Below are 21,511 nucleotides of genomic sequence, written 5' to 3'. Positions count from 1 at the left end.
CACATGCTTGCACGTACACACATGCTTGCACGTACACACGTGCATACACAATATATGTGATACATGCATTCATGTGTGTGCATGCACATACAATACACATGCACGTGCATGCACACAATACACATGTGCATGCACATACAGGCACACAGTGCACATGCACACACATGCATGCTTGCCCTCCCCAGGTCCCCCGGTAGAAGCTGGGTTTCAACTGTGTCATTCATACAGCTAAAGTGTGGATGAGGCGCAAAGCTCTTGAAATAGCATCTAACCAGGCTTCAAGTCCCAAGTCAAAGTCACGCTCACAGCAAAGCCCTCTGACCACAGAGTAGCGCTCCTGGATGGCGTGTGTGCCCCAGCGTGAGGTGGCAGGTGCTAGCTCTGATGGGAGACCCGCGAAGAGCTGCTGCTTCCCGAATGCCACGTCCTCCCTCGCTCCCCCCCCCCACAGGCCCCACCCCCTCTCCTTCCTCACCTCAGGCTTCCAACAATTCTGCCTCACAGACACGGCTGCTCTGCCCTCCTTCTACAAACCTCCCGGCCGCCATCCGACGCCCTGTGCGATGAGTACAGCGCTTGTTCCTGCCTGCGACCGGTCCACGCTGGCGCGCCGGCCACACTGCCCACCGCGCCAGCCTTCCGCAGCTCTGGTGACACCCGAGGGGCTCACCGTCACCGAGGCAGCTACTCAAACTGCGTTCCCCAAGCCGCTGGGCAGAACGGCAGCAAAGCATGCCACTTCCTGTCCACACGCGCCTTCTGTGTATGGCGCGTGTGATACATAACCCCAACTGCAGCCTGCAGCCAACAGCACCCAGATGCCATATCAACACAGCCGCGTGCTTACACATGAGCATGGACTCCCACATGCCACACGCACGCAATGCGTGCTCTGCAACGCACATGCTTTGGGCTCTGCATTAATAAATGCATTAGGGTTTGCATGACAGCTTCCCCATGTTACAGCTGAGAACAGTGGACCACAGACAGGGACTGCACAGAAAGAAAGCTGAATACATTGAGTCCAGTTTTTTTTAAACAGATAAATGTGTTTACCCAGAATTGTGCTCTCATGCAAGTTAACCTAGAAAGTTCTAGAAAGTTCTCTTCATTCCTCCCAGGAAGAAAGTTCTCCCAGCTCTCATGAGCCAACTCACGGCACTTTTCCATGAAAATCTTCTGCTAACAAGTACCAGAGTCAGTTCCTCCTACAAACTGCCTTTCATGCTTGAAATACACCAATATTTTTAATACTATAGCTGTTATAAGATAACCCAGGCATGCTGGCTCAGTTAGAAATGGTTTCTGATGGCCCATTTTCTTCAATAGTTTCAATTCCCAGAACAATTGAATGGCAAGAGGTTCTTTGTATCTGCTGAACAAATGAAGTAAGTCATACAGTGTACCCTGTTAATAATATTTACAAATGAACAATTCCACAAGCATATGTAGCATTTAGTAAAGGTATCACATCATAAGGTCTTATCTTGCTATCTGACATCTTATCTTTCTTATAATATGCCCAAATAAAACAATATTATAACAAAATAAAGACCAAACTTACCAGTCTTCTCCTCTCTTCTTCTACAGCAATAAGTAGCCTTGCAAATTCTTTGAGTGACTGAGCTATGTAAAAACAAAAAAGAAAAAAGAGCATTGGTCTTCCTTCACTTCTAATCACACAAGAGCAAGCACGGAAGCGAGCTTGCTATGCCTCGTATACTTTCAATTCTGTGGTTTTGTCTGTGTAGCCATTACATTATCGAAAATAAGATCCTAATGACTAACATCCACTACAACAGAGGCTGATAAACACGCTAAGAGATGAATGCTTCTCTGTGTATTTGCAAATTAAAAGTGGAGCAGGTGTCTTCCTCGAACACACGAGGGGAAGTATCTATATTTAATGTATAAGACATACACACACTAGGATCTGTGTCACTTCCAAGCAGTGACCTATGAGGAAGAAGCCATTTTAATGCTACAGGAAGCGATGCATCCAGTACTACTTAGGCGCACCTAGCCGCAGTTGCTATTGAGAGAGCGCATGCCCAGTGTGAGAGGCACAGGGTCAGAGCCCTGAGCCCGTAGGTACCACTGACGCACGTGGCATCTGAGGTCCTACTTCCCATGTGGACGGGCGGTGGTGAGCAGGACCTGCCGTAGGTACGCAGACTCACACGGCCCGTTCAGAATTAAGGTCCAAAGTGTTTCTTTAGAAAACTGCCTGTACTGCCCTAACTTTCTTCTGTAGAACTGGCATTAGAACTCAGGGCCGTGCGCTAGCTAAGCAGGTATTTCCCCCTCAGCCACAGCCCTCCACGTGCTGGTTACTTCTAAGGCAAACAACAACACAATCATAATAAACTAAGTGCTGAGCTGTAACTATTTAACAGGCATAAAGTCACTATGGCCAAACATTGAAAGTTAACTTCATCAAAACTGTCTCTAGTGAGGGGTGTATCTGGAGGATGCGGAGGACAACAGAGTGAAATCAAGATCTAGAGATGGCACGGCACTGTCTCAGCAAACCAGAGGAAACGGCCGCGTTCAAGTTCACAGTGGAAGATGCAAAGGTAGTGGAAACGGGCGGGCCGGGCAGAGGGCTGGCTGTCAGCAATGACGCTCAGGTTCTCACTTTACCCTGTTACCTTTGTCCAAATCGAATGATGCTGTTTTCAATTTCACTTGAAATCTTTTCTCCTCCGTTTTTCATCTAGATACTATTTATGAGCTCAATAAGATAGTAGTTGTTTATAGTGGAAACGTCTGAAAAGAAAAACTCTGACATACAAAAGCAGTTCAATGTCCGCTTCTTCACCACTAAAACTGAGTTCCATTTCACAATCAAATTTTTTCCCTCTTTTCTCTTCCAAGGGAAAGGATATCCTTTAAAAATAAAAAAGAAGCCGGGTGCTGGTGGCTGGTTAGTAAATGGGAACATTCTCCAAACAAGCCCCGCCCACCAAGGACTGCGTGACAAGATGCTGTCCGAGAAACAGAAACCAGACTCTCATCCCAGCCAAGATGATCATCACAAAAGAAGACAGCAGAAACCCCAGTGAGGACCCTCACCCATCCCCCACTGTGGGGCACTGAGATCAGCACAGCCACCGGAGACCAGTATCGAGGCTCCTCAAAGGGCTCAAAACACCAGTGCCATGTATGATCTTCCACTGCATGGCAAGTGCTAATACCCCATAGAAGCACTTTTTAGTGCTTATCTCTGACTTACTTATATTTGCCTAACTATCACCTTACCACCGGTTTTTCTTTAAGAGTCCAGATTCACATCTCATATGGACCTCCATTACAGATTTGACCAAACTGACATTTTGTGGCAGGAATTTGATTTAGTGAGAACTGTATTACAAAAACAACACTTGATACACAGAAGGTTTCCAATAGACAAATGCTGAGTGAGTTAATGAGCTAAACAATACTTTGCTCCTGCCACTGATGCACTCTACAAGGAGAAACAAACCAACTCTCACTCTAGGACGCATGAAACAGTAGGAAAAAGATGGCCAACTACCTTGGGAACTCCCCTTAGAGACTGGAATTCCCGCCACCTGAACGAACTTTCCTTGCTAACTAACCACCCCTCCCTTCCTGTCCACCTGCAGCCTGTGATTACTGGAGAGCAATCAAAACAGCTTCTCCTACAAATTCCAACTTTCCAACAAATTATCGAGGTCACAAACACTGCGATAGGTTTCCTTTTGTTCTCCACCACATAATATTGGGGGGAAAACACTTCTGGAACAAAAGAATTCTATTGTTCACGTGCATTTCTGGCAAGTCCTGGGAGGCTAAACTTCAGCGCACAGGAACGAAGGTTGAATCACACCCTAGACGGTGATGAAAAATGATGACATTTTCTGCAGTTGCCAAGAACATAAATCCTCCGACATTCCTGAACCAGCTAGAGTATCTATTTCTTAACTTAATCTTCTGAGCAGGCTCGAATCCACCTTACTGTTTCTGACTGGAAAATCGGTTTAGTGTGTGAAGGTAAGAATGAGAAGAAGCAGCGTACCCTGTCCGTCCTGACTTAACTCCATGCTTTAACTCCAGAATATCTTATTCATTCAAATAAGCAAATCGCTCGTGACTTTCAGCTCTGCCACGGCGGAGACATGGGAATCTATCGAAGTTTATGAAAGCCAGGTTAAACCAATGCAATCACGTTTCAGGAGTTCAGCTGGTGCCCGGGAGCAATCTCCCCTCTACCTGGAAGAGGACCGGAGGCTCTACCGGGCCCCTCCCCAGCTTCCTTCTAAGCTAGCTGTTCCCACACGATAGGAACAGAGCCACGCCAGCCACGCAAGCTGGTGAGGGGCCTGGGGAGGTGCGCGGGGCCTGCCCTCCACCCAGCGGCACTGGAGACGCGCAGGCACAGCCAGCATGATGCGACACAACTGTGCAGGGCTTGGTGGGGGTCAGGCACAAGCAGCTCAGGTCTGGAACTTGCATGGGGAGCACTTCGATGCGAGCACCGAAGCACAGCGAGGTAGCATAGAGCACGCAGAAGAAGACAGAAAGCCTCCACCGCAGAGTGAGTTGACCCCCGCAGGCAAAGCACTATCCGCTCTGCGACACCTGCACAGTAACGGCCACCAGATGGACAGGTGTGCCAGTGGCGGGCCCCCGATTCCCACCCAACACGGTGCCCGGGCCCGGCCGCCCAAACGTCTGGCTGCTCACCTCCCCAGCGCTCTGGTTGTGACTTTCTGAGGGCCAGAGCATGAGGTAGGGCCTCACCCCTCCGTGTACGGCTCCACTCCCTCAGCCAGCGGCGGCCCAGGAGGGAGGAGGCAGCCACAGAGGAAGACAGACAGACAGCCACGGGGAAAGGAGGGCAGACAGCAAGCTCTGGACAGCAGGAGTGGAGCCCACTGCTCACTCCAGCCTGCTCTCCTCTAGACTGTCACTGCCCGCCGCAGTGCCCGCGGCTCCAGGCGGGAAGGGAAGGCAGCTTCCTGTCCTCACAGGGGAGCCCGCACAGGGGCCAAGGCCTGACCGAGCTCCTTCACCCTCCCCCGTCCCTGGCCTCCCCTCCCCCACGGTCCAGCAGAGCCTCAACACCCACCTCCCTGCCAGCCTCTCCTTTGCCAGCCTCTCCTTTCCAAGGCCTCTGCTCCCCTCATACACCCACCAGCCGGCTCGGCCTGCGACCCACCCCTGCGCTCTGCTCCAGGCTCCAGCCATGCAACCCTGCGCTCTGCTCCAGCCATGCAACCCCTGCGCTCTGCTCCTGGCTCCAGCCATGCAACCCCTGCACTCTGCACTCTGCTCCAGCCATGCAACCCCTGCGCTCAGCTCCAGCCATGCAACCCCTGCGCTCAGCTCCAGCCATGCAACCCTGCGCTCTGCTCCAGCCATGCAACCCTGCGCTCTGCTCCAGCCATGCAACCCTGCGCTCTGCTCCCAGCTCCAGCCATGCAACCCCTGCACTCTGCTCCAGCCATGCAACCCTGCGCTCTGCTCCAGCCATGCAACCCTGCGCTCTGCTCCAGCCATGCAACCCCTGCGCTCTGCTCCAGCCATGCAACCCCTGCGCTCTGCTCCTGGCTCCAGCTATGCAACCCCTGAGCTTTGCACTCAGCGCTCCTCTTCTCCAACTCTGGTTTTCTCCCCAGTGTATTTCCCACAGCGGCTATCAGGAAAGAATGTTCTTCTTTCTCAAGAGCCCAACCCCAAATTCCCCTTCCTCTCACCAGATGTCCTGGCCAATCGCTTCTCTAAGAGAAGTTCAACGCTCTGTGATCAACACGACCTTGACAACCCCAAAAAGCTAACAACTCCCCGCTGAGCTTCTGATCTCACCTCTCCTGCCCTACCCCTGCAATCTTGCCCTTCCCCATGCTTCTCTCCTCCCTCCCTCCCTCCCTCCTTTCCCTCCATCTGTGTGTGTGTGTCTGTCCATCTTCACCTCTCACCCCTCTCTGTCGCTGTCTATCTCTGTCTCTCTCTCTCTCTCTCTGTCTCTCTCTCTCTCCATCTCCACTTCTTACTCCTCTCAAAGCTCCTCCTCGTTTCCCTTGGTCTACAAGTTGATAGAAGGTGTCTCCAGCATTCAGGAAGATCAGGAAGGCGCAGGGCAGAAGGAAGCTTATTAGACCCAGCCCAGGCCCGGTGTTCAGTCTTGAATGCTCGTACTACTCGAGGAGAGCTCCACATTTGCAGTACCAAACCTATCCACATTCTGCGCACTGTTCGGACAGGAAGACTGAAGTAGGGAGGTTTACTAACCTGCATGGCCAGAGCTAACGTCTCCCCGGGTTGAACTCTGAGCCCCAACTGGCTGACCTGAGCCACCCCCCCCCTCCCCCGGGAGGCCCACAGCCCCAGCTCACTCTTCTACATCTGGTCAATCAAACCACCACCCAGGATGTCTCCAGGGAACGTGCTGCTTGCATCTCCACTGCGACAGGTCACATCCATACCCACAAGGCAGCTCTGCCCGGGGACCTCGGCCGAGTCAACACGTCAGTGTGCGCACAGCCCTACCCGCAGTAAGTCCAGAGATGAACGAGTTCTTCCCTCACAAGGCCGGCCCCACCTGCTGATGTCTGTCCTGCCTGCTCCACGGCCTCCTCCCCTCCCCCTCCCCCCTCCCCCTCCCTCCTCCCCCCTCCTCTCCCTCCTCCTCCCCTTCTTCTCCCTCCTCCCCCTTCTTCTCCCCCTCCTCCCCCCTCCTCTCCCTCCTCCCCCTTCTTCTCCCCCTCCTCTCCCCCTCCTCCCCCTCCCTCCTCTCCCTCTTCCCCCTCCTCCTCCCCCCTCCTCCTCCCTCCTCTCCCTCTTCCCCCTCCTCCCCCCTCCTCCTCTCTTCCTCCTCTCTTTCCCCCCTCCTCTCCCCTCCTCCCTCCTCCCCCTCCTCCCCCTCCCTCTCCCTCCTCCTCCCTTCTCCCCCTCCTCCCCCCTCCCCCTCCTCTTCCTCCTTCTCCCTCCCCTCTCTTCCTCCTCCCCCTCCTCTCCCCTCATCCCCCTCCTCCCCCCTCCTTCTCCCTCCCCTCCTCTTCCTCCTCCCCCTCCTCTCCCCTCCTCCCCCTCCTCTCCCCTCCTCCTCCCTTTTCCCCCCTCCTCCCCTTCCTCCTCCCCCCTCCCATCCTCCCCTCCTCCCCCTCCTCCTCCCTTCTCCCCCCCTCCCCCTCCTCTCTTCCTCCCCCCCTCTCCTCTCCCCCCTCCCCCCTCCTCCCCACTGCAGGCCGCAGCTCCTCACTGTTGTGTGAACGCCAGGAAGGGACACCCACGCTGGCTGAGGCCATCCTTCCCAACTCACATTCCCTGGATGGGTGAGGCGGCATGCACACACCCCGCCCCCCGCTGCCCGCGGCAAGGGCCCGGGCCTCTCCGAGGGTCTCACTGCAAGACCCAACCCTGTCTAATCTCAACCTCGGCGCTGAGAACCCACCAGCGGCTGCGGTCATTCCATCCGCTTGTCCTTCCTCCGCCTGCCTCTCCCGGCTGCATCCCACCTCAGCACGGCCCCGCTGCAGCACCTCCTCTCTTCGGGAGCTCCGGGGAGCCCAGCCCCCGCTCTGGCTTCACCCCCTCCCGGCATTTCTATCCCGCTGGACCGACACTACTCAGCGCGATCTCAGTGTACAGTGATTACGTCGTGATGCTATTTTTTAACCCTTCCTGTTCTGTAAGCCTCATGAGGGTAAGAGAATCTTACTCCAGTCTGCATGTGCTGTTGATTCTCTGTACACAGAGGACACATTACTGCTAGAGATTTCAAAGTCCAGGCCGGTGCGAGCCATACCCTGTGTATCATTTTAATTACGAGGCTGGCCGATTAGCACACCACCTACACCGGGCCCTGAAAACCATCTCTTATTCTAAGGCTGTGAGTGGAGAGAAATGACCAGGTTTCTGGCCTCCGAGGCTCCACTGGCAAAACCCTGTGATCCAAAGCACACACATCTGGAGGAGACAAAGGGCCCGCCCTGCTCATGGGGGCCGCTACAGAAACCACCACGGTCTCAAGGAGCTCTCCACACAGAACACCATGGTGCTCCCGAGGCCCGAGGCCCCAGCCCGGGGGTCCCCTAAGTTCACATCTAGGGTAGGGCCAGCAATCAAACTGCTAAGACCCCACAGCCGATTCTGATGGTCTGGCAACTTCTGACCTCCAGCATAAAATACAATGCAAGCTTCGTATGGGGAATTAAAGGGCAAACTCCATGAAGCAGCTGGTAGTGAGATTTGTAAGGACCATGTCTCCAGGAACTTTGGGGGCATGAAGCTCCAACTTCAATGGTGGAAAACAGTGCCCGGCCCTGCAATGTTGGCTTGGGTCTCAAGATTCAAACATGACTCCAAGGATCTCCTCTCTCCTCTCCCCTCCACCATCCCGAACCAAGACCCGGCAACTGTCCGGAATTACTCCAAATTAAGGTTTGGTTTCTGCTGGGGGATCTGTTCATATATTCTGATGCAACTCTAAAGGATCATATTTGCCTTTGGGGGTGTGTGATTCAATGTACTCTTTTCCAGTATCTCCCTCTACTTTCTACCTCAGCTCTAGATCTTTTCTTCAGTGCTTATACAATTGCCTTTGTTTTTTGCCAGTGAGCTTAATTCATTTTGGAGAGTCCTGCCTCTAACTCTCTTCTTTCAGACTCAAACTCCTGGCATGTTGCCTTTTGGTGAAAATGTTTTGTGTCCAAAGTCAAACTACAATTTTTATTATTTCATTCACATTTAGAAAAGCATCGTCTTGCTGATAAAGAATGTGTTCATAAAGGTCATCTGACTTACTCCAAAATGGCAAAGATATCCAGCCCAGAATTCATCAACAAATTCAGGTTCAGGATGCACCTGCTGAGTGTGACTTCAACCAAACATCTTCAGGTCTCTTGAGAACCTTCCAGTAAACTCACTATCTTCAGAAGCTGTTCTTGGCACTAAGAGCATGGTTGACTACAGAGAACACCAGCCGGGCAGCGCCGTGGCCCGGTTCAGACTAACCACCCACAAAAAAAAATTACTGTCAAAGCTGAGGGAACTCACCTCACACCCAAAAGGAGGAATAAACCCCACAAAGCAAAATAGGAAAACACCAAGTTTAAAAAAAAGTCAGGCTGTGAAGGCTGCCCTTTGAGAAATCACATATTGCTGGGAGCAGTGGCTCCTACCTATAATCCCAGCTACTCAGGAGGCTGAGATCTGAGGATCGCGGTTCAGCCCAGGCAGAAAAGCCCCGTGAGACTCTTATCGCTGATGAACCACCAGAAAACTGGAAGTGGTGCTGTGGCTCAAAGTGGTAGAGTGCTAGCCCTGAGCAAAAAGAGCTCAGGGATAGCTCCCAGGCCTTGAGTTCAAGCCCCTCGACTGACCAAAAAAGAAAGGAAAAAGTAACTCTAGTCCTCCGATCATGGCGCCACGCTGTGAGCTGCCTCATCTCCCGAAGGCGTCGCGTCACCGCCTCTTCCCTCTCCGTAGACGGGCAACGCCTCCCCCTTCTGCTCATCTAACCCCTCTGACACGGCTGGAAGACGGCTTCCTTGGAGGGCTCTATCCTGGACGTCCACCCACCCAGCGAGGCCTGGTGTGTCTTCATGTCTTGAAGACGTTTCCTGCCTGTCTGCTGACACTCACTGTCACAGTGGCCTCTGCTCCAAACATAAACACAAATGAGCTCAACCGTGGCTGGGCTTCGGCCCTGGCGAGAGCCGAGCCAGTGAGTCAGTGAGCGAGGCAGACAGGAGTGGGGGGGAGGGGGAGAGCCACGGGGCAGGTTTCCGACTCGAATCCTTTTGTGTTGGCACACTGCTCCCACAGAAGGAGAATGACTCTCCCACCACAAATCTTCAACAAGATGAGGCCAATGGCCATGCTCCTCCACGCTTACTATGCAGGCAAGCTGGTGGCTCAGACCACCCAGCCCTCCACCCCGCGTGTCCACACAGGCACCAGAGTATCGGCTTCGGAACTGGGAAATGACAGGTTTTGCACACAATGAGGATCAGGCCGATGTTAGTGGACTCCAAGTTACTGCACTGTGATCTGCTACACTCATTTCACTGTCTAATTTTGGCTTTCGGGGGGGAGGGGGAATACTGTTGAGATTCTGGTAAGTTACTAGTCACGGGCAAAACGCTTTCCCTCTTGTTACCCATTTTAAACTCAGACCTGATCAAGTCACCTCACCCTAAAAGGTGGGCAGTGTTACCACCTTAGTTTACAATCCACATACTCACAGGGCAAAGGTTTGACGACCCTGTAAGCCATGGGCCAAGCCCCTTTTGTGACTGTTGTTTGGTCTGAGAGAGGGTCTCAGCCTGGTCTCAAACTTGAGATCCTCCTGCCTCAACCTCCTGAATAGCTACACTTACAGGCATGCACTACCACACTCAACTGAGTCTTTTTAAACAAGACTCTAAAGTTCTACTGATATAGTTTGAAAGGATTTGCTTCTATAGGGTTCAATAGGCTTTTCAGAGAGGCTGTTCACACAATGAACGTTTACTAGGCCTGGCTACAGCCAAAGGTCAAAAGCACTGGGCAGGAAGACTTTCTGACTCAAAGAACAGGGAACACACTGGAGGAGACAGAGCCCACAGTGGAAAAAGACAGAACTTCTTATTGCACACCTGTGTGGGGGTGGGGGCGGGGAGTGGCCGGGGACTCACGTACAATCAGCAAGCTGAAAGACAACTTTTTCTTAGGCTTGTGACTTGACAAGTTTTTGTATTACTGTTTTTCACAAAAGCCTGAAATTTTTTAAAAAAGATAATAAGACTTCTGAGTCTCAAATTAAATCAAATAATGTTTCTTAACAGTACAAATGATACGATGAAAGCATCTTTCCACAGGTGATCCAGAATATACAACCTTCCCAGCTGTTGCTTCACTGTGGTACACAAATAAGAGTGGTTTTAAGACACAGAAGACAATAATTCAGTTGTCTAACCTGGAGCTCTTACAGGGTAGAATGCGCATCCTCTGAATAGTTCAAAAGGAAAAGTTGTTTGTGTGAACAACTCGGGCACTTGGAAATGTTCTGGAGAACAGAGGGCTTCTGGGAGGGCTGTGAGTGGCCAGTGGGAGTGAGGGGTTCTGGGAGACCGGCGGGATTTCTGGTTTGGCCAATGAGCAGCGACCTGCTCCCTTGTGCTGAATAAAAGGTCTCAGGCGTCATCTGGGAGATTCTCGTCTCTGCTGCCCAACTCTATTCCCCCAAGAAACCACCCAGAGGAGTTTGGTGGCCACCACCAGCTCCTCTGGCATCACGATATCGAGAGACACGCAGAAGAGCCGTCTTGCAGGCGTGAGCACACAAGGCGCAGAGGGAGCCCAGGTCTCCCCGCTCCTTCTTATTTGTCATTTAGAGCACAGGACGGAACGTGCTTCCACAGAACCGTGGGTCTAGGCAGTGTCGGTGCGGCGCACACGGCCGAGGGCTTGCGCATGCCCCCTGGGGGCGGGAACGAGCCTCAGCCACTGCCCACGGCCGGGCTGCGGTGTGGGTCAGCATGCTGCCACCCCTGGACGAGGTCACAGGGCCACACCCCGCGTCAGGCACGGCAATCAAACAGCAAATATTTGCGGTGGGTAAAGCCACACTGGCTCAGAAAGACACAATGGAGTCCTTGTGACCTGAGCTGTCATCCTCCACACGCAACAGGAAGAACCCACAGCACAGAGCCTCCTGGCCCGGTCCGAGCCGACTCAGCCACGATCCTGTGGCTCCGGTGTGCGCGTGCATTATCCCCCACACGGCACTGATATCTGAAGGCAGCTGGCTGAGGGCCTGGTGAGCACCGGCTGCCCTGCCTGCCCCGGGACGCGGCGTACGCAGGGCCGCAGGCCTGCCGGGCAGGCCCTGGTGGCGGGGTGCTATTACAAAACATCTTCTGATCTGAACTGGCGAATCCGCCGTCTCACTGCTCCCCCGACCCCGGATCCACCGCCCGGCTGACAAGGGGCCGTGTGTGTTGCCTACTTTCTACCACAAGAGTGTGGTGTTTCAGCCTGTCAAAGGAACGGGATCCCCACCTCAAATATTGGCCAGCAAACGGACGCTCTGTCAGGGCTTCCGGTGTGAGTGCAGAGCTGCCGCCCGCACGCAAACGCCAGGGGCCCGCCCGGGCTCCCTCGGGCATGGAAGGAGGGACCCCGCGCGTACGGATGGCTCAGCTTGGCCAACCATGCCTGAATTTACTGCTAATCTAAGACGCCCTCCTTGTCCTTTGCTCTAACTGCTGACCTGGCCCGACAGCCTGCCTCACGGGTGTATCCGCAGTATCCTCTTTAACTCTTCTGCTTTAATTCTTTATCTTTTGCTCTGAACCGGAGCCAAAAAGGGCTGGGGGCGTGGCTCAGCAGTGGAGGACCTGTCTAGCAAGCGTGAGGCCCTGGAGATACCCAACAGCACCAAAGAGAAAAGGTAGAGGAGAGAATGCTGTAAGAATCTGATCTCTAATCAGTAAAGACTCAGATATAGAAACTCCAGAAGAGCACGTGGCTCAATCTCTTCCTTTTAGGGGAAACAGAGCCTCGTAATTCAGAAGGGCAACGCTTCCCCAGGGTAGAACGGCTTGGTCTTCTCAGTGGCATCTCCTCATCCCCAGTCCTGGGACCCCCAGACAGTACCACTGGCTGATCAAATCTGACTCCTCTATCAACAAACCCACGAGTCCAAAAGAAACCAGCACTCAGTTAAGAAAAAAATGAGGTAACTCTTACAAGCTCTATCAAGCACATTTCATAGCAGACGTTAAGTTGGTATGTCTGAATGAATGATGCAGACACTGCCTGCACCTTCCCAGGGGCATGACCTGAGCTACAGAACAATTACGTCCTTTCCTTAAAGAGTAAAAAGAAAAAATATCCAAAAAAAAAATCACAGCTTCGAGAGGCTTCTCACAGAAATCCCAAATCGACCTTGGAGTTTTACTAAAGCTAGAGAACACTTCAAACGTGTGTCCTGGAGGTGTGAGTTGTCTGACTTCAAGGCAGTGAGGATCACAGGCTGGGCTTGTACGATCAGGACGTAGGGAAGGGCTGGGGGGGCACTCACCAATGCTAATCTCATCGTCCGTTTCTGCGTCACCAATACACTCAAACTGGAAGTCCTGGAGGGACTGGGAAAACTTCTGCACTGCCATCGAGAGATCTACGATAAAAAGAGAAACTCATGAGCAGCAGTGCCTGGGCCGCCCAGGGCTGTCCACGCCGGTGTCATGGCCGGCCCCAGCGCCACATCCACCCGCACTGCTCTTCATTTCCTCCTTATGAGGGGTATCATGCCGAAGGGTTTCATTATGATACCTTCACACACACCTAGGATGTTCCTGTGGTGTCTTCACACACTTACGATGTACCTGTGATATTTTCACACACACCTATGGTGTACCCGTGGTGTCTTCACACACCTGTGATGTACCTGTGATATTTTCACACACACCTGTGATGTACCCGTGGTGTCTTCACACGCCTGTGATGTACCCGTGGTGTCTTCACACACCTGTGATGTACCTGTGATATTTTCACACACACCTATGGTGTACCCGTGGTGTCTTCACACACCTGTGATGTACCTGTGATATTTTCACACACACCTGTGATGTACCTGTGGTGTCTTCACACACCTATGGTGTACCCGTGGTATCTTCACAGGCCTGTGATGTACCCTGATCAAATTCGCCTTTGCTACTGCTCCTTTTTTTCCCTCACCCTCATTGTTAACCAGTTTTAAAGGATTTCATTGTTCTCTTTCCATGAATACATATAAAACACTTTGGTCCTACTATAAATAGCATGGCCCTACTTTTAAAAGACCTTAAAGATGCCACCAAAATAAACTTTAGAGCTGACAAACACTATCGTACAATTGGAACCCAACGAACAAAGATCTTCACCTTTTCATGCACCAATAACAAACAGGATGAAGATGAAATCAGGATAGCAACCCGGTCGCCGTAGCCTCGGGTAAACTCAGCTATGCAGGAGGAAGACCTCCACAGTGAAAGCTTAGAATTATGAAGCGGAAACTGGAGAACACAAAGTCAGAATGCTGAGCACACAGCTGTGCACCGACAGCCGGCCGAAGACGGGACACACGTAATCCTGTCTGCAAGGGGGCTGGATCCAGGGACTCTCCTCCCAACCTCAGCAGGGAAAGCGGAACACCAAGACACGCACTTCGCAGCTGCAGGGGTCCAAGCAAGCCGAGGCCAAGACATGAACCTGTTTCAAAAATTACTGGAGCACGAAGGACTGGAAGTATGGCTCAAGTGGTAGAGCACCTGCCTACTAAACAAAGGGCCCAGAGTTCAACATCCTCCCGCCGACAAAAGATATTCCATGCAATCCTCCTCAAAACCACCGGCAGCTCTGACAGTCTGGCAAGTTTAAACACAACCTGAAGAGTCTACTACAATTACTTCCAAAACGGAATCAGCCTGGCCCACAAGGCCTGGCTTTGTGTTGCTGATGCCGTGGGATATACCTTTAAGTCAGTAAGCCCAGGAGCCGGGAGGCTGAGGCCAGCCCGGGCTACACAGCGAGACCCTCTATAGCCAAATACAAGGGAGCGGGGAGAAGGGGAAAAGTGTTCTGATGCCAGAAATATCTTATCTGGAAGCCAACTGTCCAAAGCCTTTGTCTTTATTGAGAAACTGTCACTCCGACATCATAAATGAAGCGTTTACTTAAAGAAGAACAAGGGGCAGCCAGGGGGCTGCTGGGGAGGGGAGGGCTCGGTGGGGGGAGGGGGAGGCAGGGGCGAAGCCTGTACCGCCCCCTACTGGTTTAGATGCAGTGAGAGACCATCTGAGAGGCTGTTTGTAAGTGAGTGTGGTTTACAGTGGACTCGACCCCACATCCTGACCCGAGTCCAAACAAAGACAAAGAAACACCTCCTCCCCCAAAACAGGTTCGGCCCCTCGGCTGTCTTCTCTTCACCCCTGCTCATTCCTCTGGGCACCCGCACGCCGCTCAGAGGGCCGCGGGCACTGGTCGACGTGCGTGCGGCTGACGTGGAGTCCGGTAACTGGGCGGTGCAGTGATGGCCAGCCGAGGACATGTAGAGAGGTGACTGGAAAGGCACTCGGCAGCCAGCAGGGGGCGCCCACCTGTTTCTGTCATTCCCCCACGGGTGCTGAAGGGTCAGGCTGCCCCTGGCGGCGGAGCCCGCGTGCTGTGTCCTGGGACGGACCTGCGTGGAGGCCCAAGCCAGCCTCACGTGAGTTGGTTGCGTACAACGGTGCACAGGGAGCCTCCTCCTGCTGAGGCCGGGGGACAGCCCCCCTCTGGCGGCACTGGAGTCCACGCATCTGGGTTCTGCGCTCCGGGCCTGGGAGATGAAGGCTGGCGGCTGGGCTGAGGAGCTGTTGGGGTTCAGACCTTCATTCTTTGTGTGGTGGGGAAAGGACAGGATGGCCATCTAGGGACCGCGGAGCGCCCAGCACCCCTGAGCGCCAGGTCCCCGAGTGCCCGGGAGACGCCACGCCCTTGTTTCGTGAGAACCGCTTAGCGGTTCGGTCGTGGGACCCAGCGGAGAGGTGAACTGTGATCCTCAACAAATGCCAACTCCTAAAACACAACTTGTTATGATGTCAAATGCAGCACAAAAAATATTTTCATTGTAAGCATAACATATCTCCGCTGTGTATCCAATTACTATCCTCAGATCTTCAGTGAAAACAAATAGTGGCGCTGGGCTCTCATGAAGACCGAACAGCTCATAATCCCATAAATGCTATGTGTTTGGCATGCAATTCCAGAAGATTCTAGCCTAGAAAATAACAAAACAGGAACCAATACTTGGGCAGATTTTATCCACAGTTTCTATGAAGCTACAAATTCCAGAAAAATTAAAAACCACAAAGACTCCACTATTGCTACAACTCAAGTTAAAAATAGACGGTTCAAAGGAGGAAATGGACCGCCCCTCTTCCTGCCCTGGGGAGCAACGGGAGGGCGGCGGCCAGGCTCTGGGTTAGCTCCCTGCCCACATTCGCCCCCCGGCTGCTCCTCAGACTCAACTTCCACAGGGTCCGCTTCAGTCCTCTTCTTGGACATCAAGGCCCGCTCTCGTTACTAAGTTCTGCCTCAGGATGGATCCGCAGCTCCCATGCTGCGGATTAAGCTTACGTGACGGGACACCACGCTCCAAAATTCCCCTCGTCCTCTGGGACGGGACAATACCGAGACACCCCGCCGAGGGGAGAGGTGGTTTTCCCAGGCACCCGCGGCCCTGGGCTGGCCGGCCAGGCGCTCCGGCGGGGCCCCTCCTGCCCCACGGCCGCTCCCCAAGCCCAGGCATTTCTCCAGTGTCCGCTGCACTTGCAGGACTGGCCAGGAGTCGCGGTCCCATGGATCTTCCAACGCTGCGCTGGGAAACAAACACCCAGCTCTCTAGACCCGGTCTCAGCACACTTCCTTTACTCCTGACGACCTAACGTATATTCCCGAGATAGTCAGATGATGCATTTGCCATTCTGCTCATTTCAGCCTTCTGCCAGCTCCCACGTTTTACTTCATTTTTCTTCCACTCCGCCCCTCTCGGTATCACAGGCCAAATGTATTTGTTGTTGTCATGATGTGACCAGTTCCATTTCCTTCCAAGCTCCCGCACCGAGGTCTGCTCTTCCAGGTCACGCAAGTGTCTCCCTTCCCTCTCCGCTTTTTCACATCGTTTCCCGAAAACGAGTCTTTGTATTCTCAAAATTTTAGCCAAAGGAGCTAATTTACACTGGCTTTCTCGATGTCCAGTCCTCCTTCCGGCTGAGGGGCCCCTGGTCTCCCACCAGCCTTGGCGCAGACCGGTCCTGAGCGCAGGGCAGTGGCACACACCCTGCAGGTGTCCAGCGTTGAGCACAGCCCGAGCGGGTCGGTCTGTGGAGATGAGTAATTCCTGCGTCCTCTGAAGAACCTCCAAGAGCTGCCTCTACCAATGAACTACCCCAAAGCCACACCCAGCTACTCAACCAAGGCAAGGCACCCACTGAATTGCAAATATGAAATGCTCTATTCCCAGGCTGCCACAAGAATCCAGAAGCTGCTACAACTTTTTTCAAAACTGGGGAGACGGACGCCCTCAGTAACCTTACGCTAACATGTTTAAGGTACAGACACCACAGGCAAACTACAACTCACAGAACTTAACTCTTATCTATTTCCATTTTGGCAGCCAGATGGCCTATGTCCCAGGACCTCTGTGTCAGAACAGACGTATTTTAAGAATTCAGCGTTACCTCACTGTTCAGAACCCCTGATGGGGCGCCCCGGGTGATCCTGCGCCTGCTACTGGCCATGTTGGTGCTGTCCCCAAAGCCCCATGGACAACTACGGCAGCCCCAGCCTCTTCACGGCCTTCGTGCCAGTAACAGCCAGCATCTGAGAAATAAGGCCAACTAACGCCTTTCTAGAAGATGATGAAGAACAATCCAGGCTGAGAGGCCAGGTGGTCACCCACAGATGTATTCCTAGCCATAAAAGGAGCCAGAGAAAGGCCGGGGGGAGGGGGCTGGGGAGCTGAGGGGACGGGGGGGTGGGGGCAGCTGGCCAAGCAGTGGGTGTCCCCCTACAATCCCAGCACAGTCCCCCCACAATGACGCTGGGGCTGTCACTAGGCTGCTGCAGTGAGCCATCCGCTCAAAGGAAGTTCAAGTTTCACACATCACGGAGAAAACATAGGTCTCACTGAAAGACAATTGGTTAGGGATAATGACTCCGGTGCTCGATAGGCTCCATTAACTCCGGTTCTGCTGTGTGAGTACGTTTCTTAAGCTCCCCAAGTGTGCATTTCCCTATCAAAGGAGGAGGACACCACACGGCACCCACCGTCCAACTCACAAGGACGGCGCTGATCCACCGCCAAGGGACGGCTTGCAGCAGCCGCGGGGTGCGGGGAGCGCCCCGTGCCTGTCTTGAATTCCTAGGGACGTCCCCAGCGATGAGGCCGGGTCGGCACGTCACCAGACCTACCCAGACGGAACCCAACACCGGGACAGCCCGGCGGCCTGTGATGACATCACCAATGCAGCTGAGCAGACACCCATCAGGGACGACGCCGGCCGCCTCCCCCAGGCCCCACGCCAGCGAGCAGTCACACCACACTCCACGCCAGCGAGCAGTCACACCACACTCCACGCCAGCGAGCAGTCACACCACACTCCACGCCAGTGAGCAGTCACACCACACTCCACGCCAGCGAGCAGTCACACCACACTCCACGCCAGTGAGCAGTCACACCACACTCCACGCCAGTGAGCAGTCACACCACACTCCACGCCAGCGAGCAGTCACACCACACTCCACGCCAGTGAGCAGTCACACCACACTCCGCGGCCCTCCGTGGCCCAGTGTCGTCCCAACTTCAAACAGGCACCGTGCTCTCTGTACTGAAAATAGTGATCTGCATTCCAGCATTCCTTAAAGAAAAACTTTCCCACACCCAGAAGTGAATCTGCTTGATCAAATGCACACAGACTCACCCAGACAAACCTGCGCGCGCGCACACGCACACACACACACGCACACACACACACCTTCACTCACAGGCATGCGCACGCACACACGCACACACACATGAAATGCTTAACAGGCTGAGAACGTGAGCCCAGCCCAGCGCTGTTTACCCTTGTATCTTCACTCTGTTGGGTTTTTATTGTATTTTTACTCACTTTTCTTTAACCATACGAGAGTGTTTAGCATCATGTGTAGAAAAAAGAAAACGTTCCCTCAACCATCTGCCGGGCTCCTCCTGGGTGCTTCTCAGCGGACGGTGATTGACAGGAGGAGATAGAGCCGCTGCCTTGGGCCGGACGCAGAGGTGCTGGCACCGTGCCTCCCGCTTCCCAAAAGAAACAAAAGGCCACTGTCAGGCCGGGCAGAGCGGATGCCAGGAAAGCCAGGGCACAAAGATCACTCCGCTCCCTTCGCAAGCGGGCTCAGTGACTCGCTGGCCCTCCCCCATTGTCCCTCTCCACTCTGAGCGCGGTGGCAAAGCTGGGGATCCGGTGGAAAACAGCACAGGAAAACCAGGAAGGACCGGGCAGAGGACGTGGGGCTGCTTTTATGACTTGTTCTCTCCCAGGTTCAGATCCCTGCTCCATGTTTAATAAGCTGACTTCCACCGTCGGCGCCCGGGGTGAGGTTCTGCAGCTTGCCCCTGGCCCGCCCTGGGGAGGGCACCCGCTGTGCAGGGGGGAGGGGGGAGGGGGGAGGCGGCAGGCTCCTGGCTCAGAAGCAGACGGAGGCTCCATCTCGCAGGCCTCGGTCACACCAAGCTTCCACGGCCTCCAGCAACCTCTGCGAGTTCCTTTTAAACCCACAGCTCCACCACGCTGGATGCAGCTCACTAAGAAACAAAGTCATCTCCTCGCCACATCATTGATGACTGACTTACTGAAGATTCTGCGTCTAGTGGATCTCTCCGTATCCTCAATCCCTGAGCATTTCAACCGCCGGTGTCCTCTCTGTTTACACCCGCTGGTTATTGTGACTTGGAAGAAGACCCGCATCCTGTCTACAGAAACTACTCTGACCAGAAAGCAGCATGGTGACACACCTCAATCCGTTATTCCAACACGAAACACAGACTCAGACTCACTCCCCTAAAACGCTCTGCTGTGCACGCAGCCTCAGACACGCGCTCCAGGGATCTGCGTGTAACCGGCACCCGCTGGCTGCGCCGGGCAGTGAGGACTTCCTCCCGCAGCCAGAGCCAAGGAGCGCCTACCGTGTCAGCGGGCGCAGCCAGGCCTGCCCGTGGAGCTTCCCACACCCCGAGAAGGAGCTGTGCCTAATTCTTTTATTGTTACAATAATAGAGACTCTCCGCACAGATGATACACACAGTTCAGCCTTTAATTAGACAGCGCGTAGCCCGTCGACGGATGGTTAGGGCCCTGCGAGGCTCAGAAACCTCCTGAGGACCGGGGCTGTCGGCGCCTCTCACGCGCTGCACGTGCTCTGGCCTGCGTCAAACCGCCCCGGAGGAGAAGGTTTAAGTGCATTCACCTAAGTTTCTGGATGCGTCTGTCCTTCCTTCAACGACCTGAAACTCTAGCACGATGATTTCTGTCTGCCATCCTGCATGCATTCTAGGAGGCTACATTTTAAAATCCTTATCCAATTCCGGAGTGAAAGACAGAAAACTAGACAAGGGAGGCTCCGTGAGTCACGGTGAGTCTACATTTCGTACTGCCGCTGTCATGGTGGATGGTCGACATCGCACAGAGCATCTGGCATCATCAGTGAAAGAAAACGGCTACCAAGAGCCAAAACCTACCAACAGATCTCCTGCATGTGCCACTCAGCCATCTCTTCCTGTTCTTTCAGTGTTCAAAAGAAACAAAACCCTGGCATCCTGAAAACTCTGCTCGGGAAAGATTCCATTGTCTCTGCGAGGAGAGAAACAAGAAACCAGCTCCACAAGACCCGGCCTAACTCTTCCTACACACCGGGTGCCCTCCTGCGTGGCAGAGGCTCCGGGTCTAAAACAACCAGCCGTGGGCGGGCGACTGCAGTGGGCCGTCCCCAGCAGGGAACCCTCGACAGGCTGAAACACGGAGCGGGGTCTCAGCTCCCCAGAGGAGGAGCTGTGTGCGGGTCGGGACTGGAGTCAACACCCACGTCTCTCCCCTCGTCCCTCTCCCCGCGGCGCCGTTCCCATCCGCCAGATGCCCTGGCCAGGGAGGCCAGCATGCCCCGGGCTCCACACTGCCAGAGAGGAGTCACAGATGGGCTCCCTGGAGACGGCGAAGTGGAGCTTGCCAGCCTGTCCGCACGCGGCTCAGGACTCCTGCAAACCCATCCGAGGCCCTGGGAGATGGGGAGCAACAGTGCACTTCCAGTTTAACAGCTGCAGAGCCCGAGGATTTACTCCAAACCAGGGCTCTCCTCCCTCCAGTCCTCCAGTCCTAAACACAGAGCCAGGCTCACCGCAGTCTACGGGGGTCTCCTTCCCCGTCAGACTCCCTCCCGAACCCCAGCGCCTCCACCTGCATGTCATTCCCGCACGGCTGTTGCTGAATCTAGTGTCGCTCATTAAACTGCCACAGCTGCACCATCCGAACAGAACGGTCTTCAGAAGTTTAACTTATCCCCATGTGGTGGGAGCGGTGTCAGGGATTCTCTCTCCACAGGGCTGAAAGTGTGCAGGACAGAGTCGGAAGCCGAGGGCCGCACCCTCGGCGGGCTGGCATTCGCCTTCCAGGTGACTCTAAGTGACAACCGCAGTGCGTTTCCCAACTGCCTGGGACGGTGCTTAGAAAACCCACAGAGAAAGCCTCACAGCTAAGGGCCCTTTCAGTGATAAAATACTGAGTTCCTGAGGAACTCAGAGCCGCACCCGGCCCAACCCCTGAAACAGCTGCACAAAACGAAACCCACTAAATGCAAGCCTGAGAGGGCGGCTGCTGCTCCAGGCTGTGACTGGGCACCGGGCCGTCCTTGGGGCAGAGACCAGGCCCGGACGGGCTCAGCATCACCTCGCTCCCACCGCCCCAAGGCCAGCCAGCCCAGGACAATCAGCGCTACACCACCGG

At 54.1% G+C, this 21,511-nt stretch overlaps 1 protein-coding gene across 2 annotated transcripts in view; it reads right to left on the bottom strand.

The window, feature by feature from the left end:
• The window catches only part of LOC138809830 (rho GTPase-activating protein 42-like), a 101,031-nt gene that overhangs the window by 62,904 nt on the left and 16,616 nt on the right, over window positions 1–21,511 (bottom strand). For both annotated transcript variants that reach the window (XM_069996858.1, XM_069996867.1), the window contains exons 2-3: window positions 13,034–13,129; window positions 1,565–1,626 (exon numbers count right to left, since the gene is read on the bottom strand). In XM_069996858.1, coding sequence (XP_069852959.1) covers window positions 1,565–1,626; window positions 13,034–13,129 — 158 coding nt within the window. The remainder of the gene's footprint in view (window positions 1–1,564; window positions 1,627–13,033; window positions 13,130–21,511) is intronic.

This window comes from Dipodomys merriami, unplaced genomic scaffold (genome assembly GCF_024711535.1).
Source record: "Dipodomys merriami isolate MVZ:Mamm:240054 unplaced genomic scaffold, mDipMer1.0.p SCAF_103, whole genome shotgun sequence".
NCBI lineage: Eukaryota > Metazoa > Chordata > Mammalia > Rodentia > Heteromyidae > Dipodomys > Dipodomys merriami.
The sequence above is the reverse complement of the archived record's forward strand: the minus strand, read 5'-3'. Positions and strand labels throughout refer to the sequence as shown.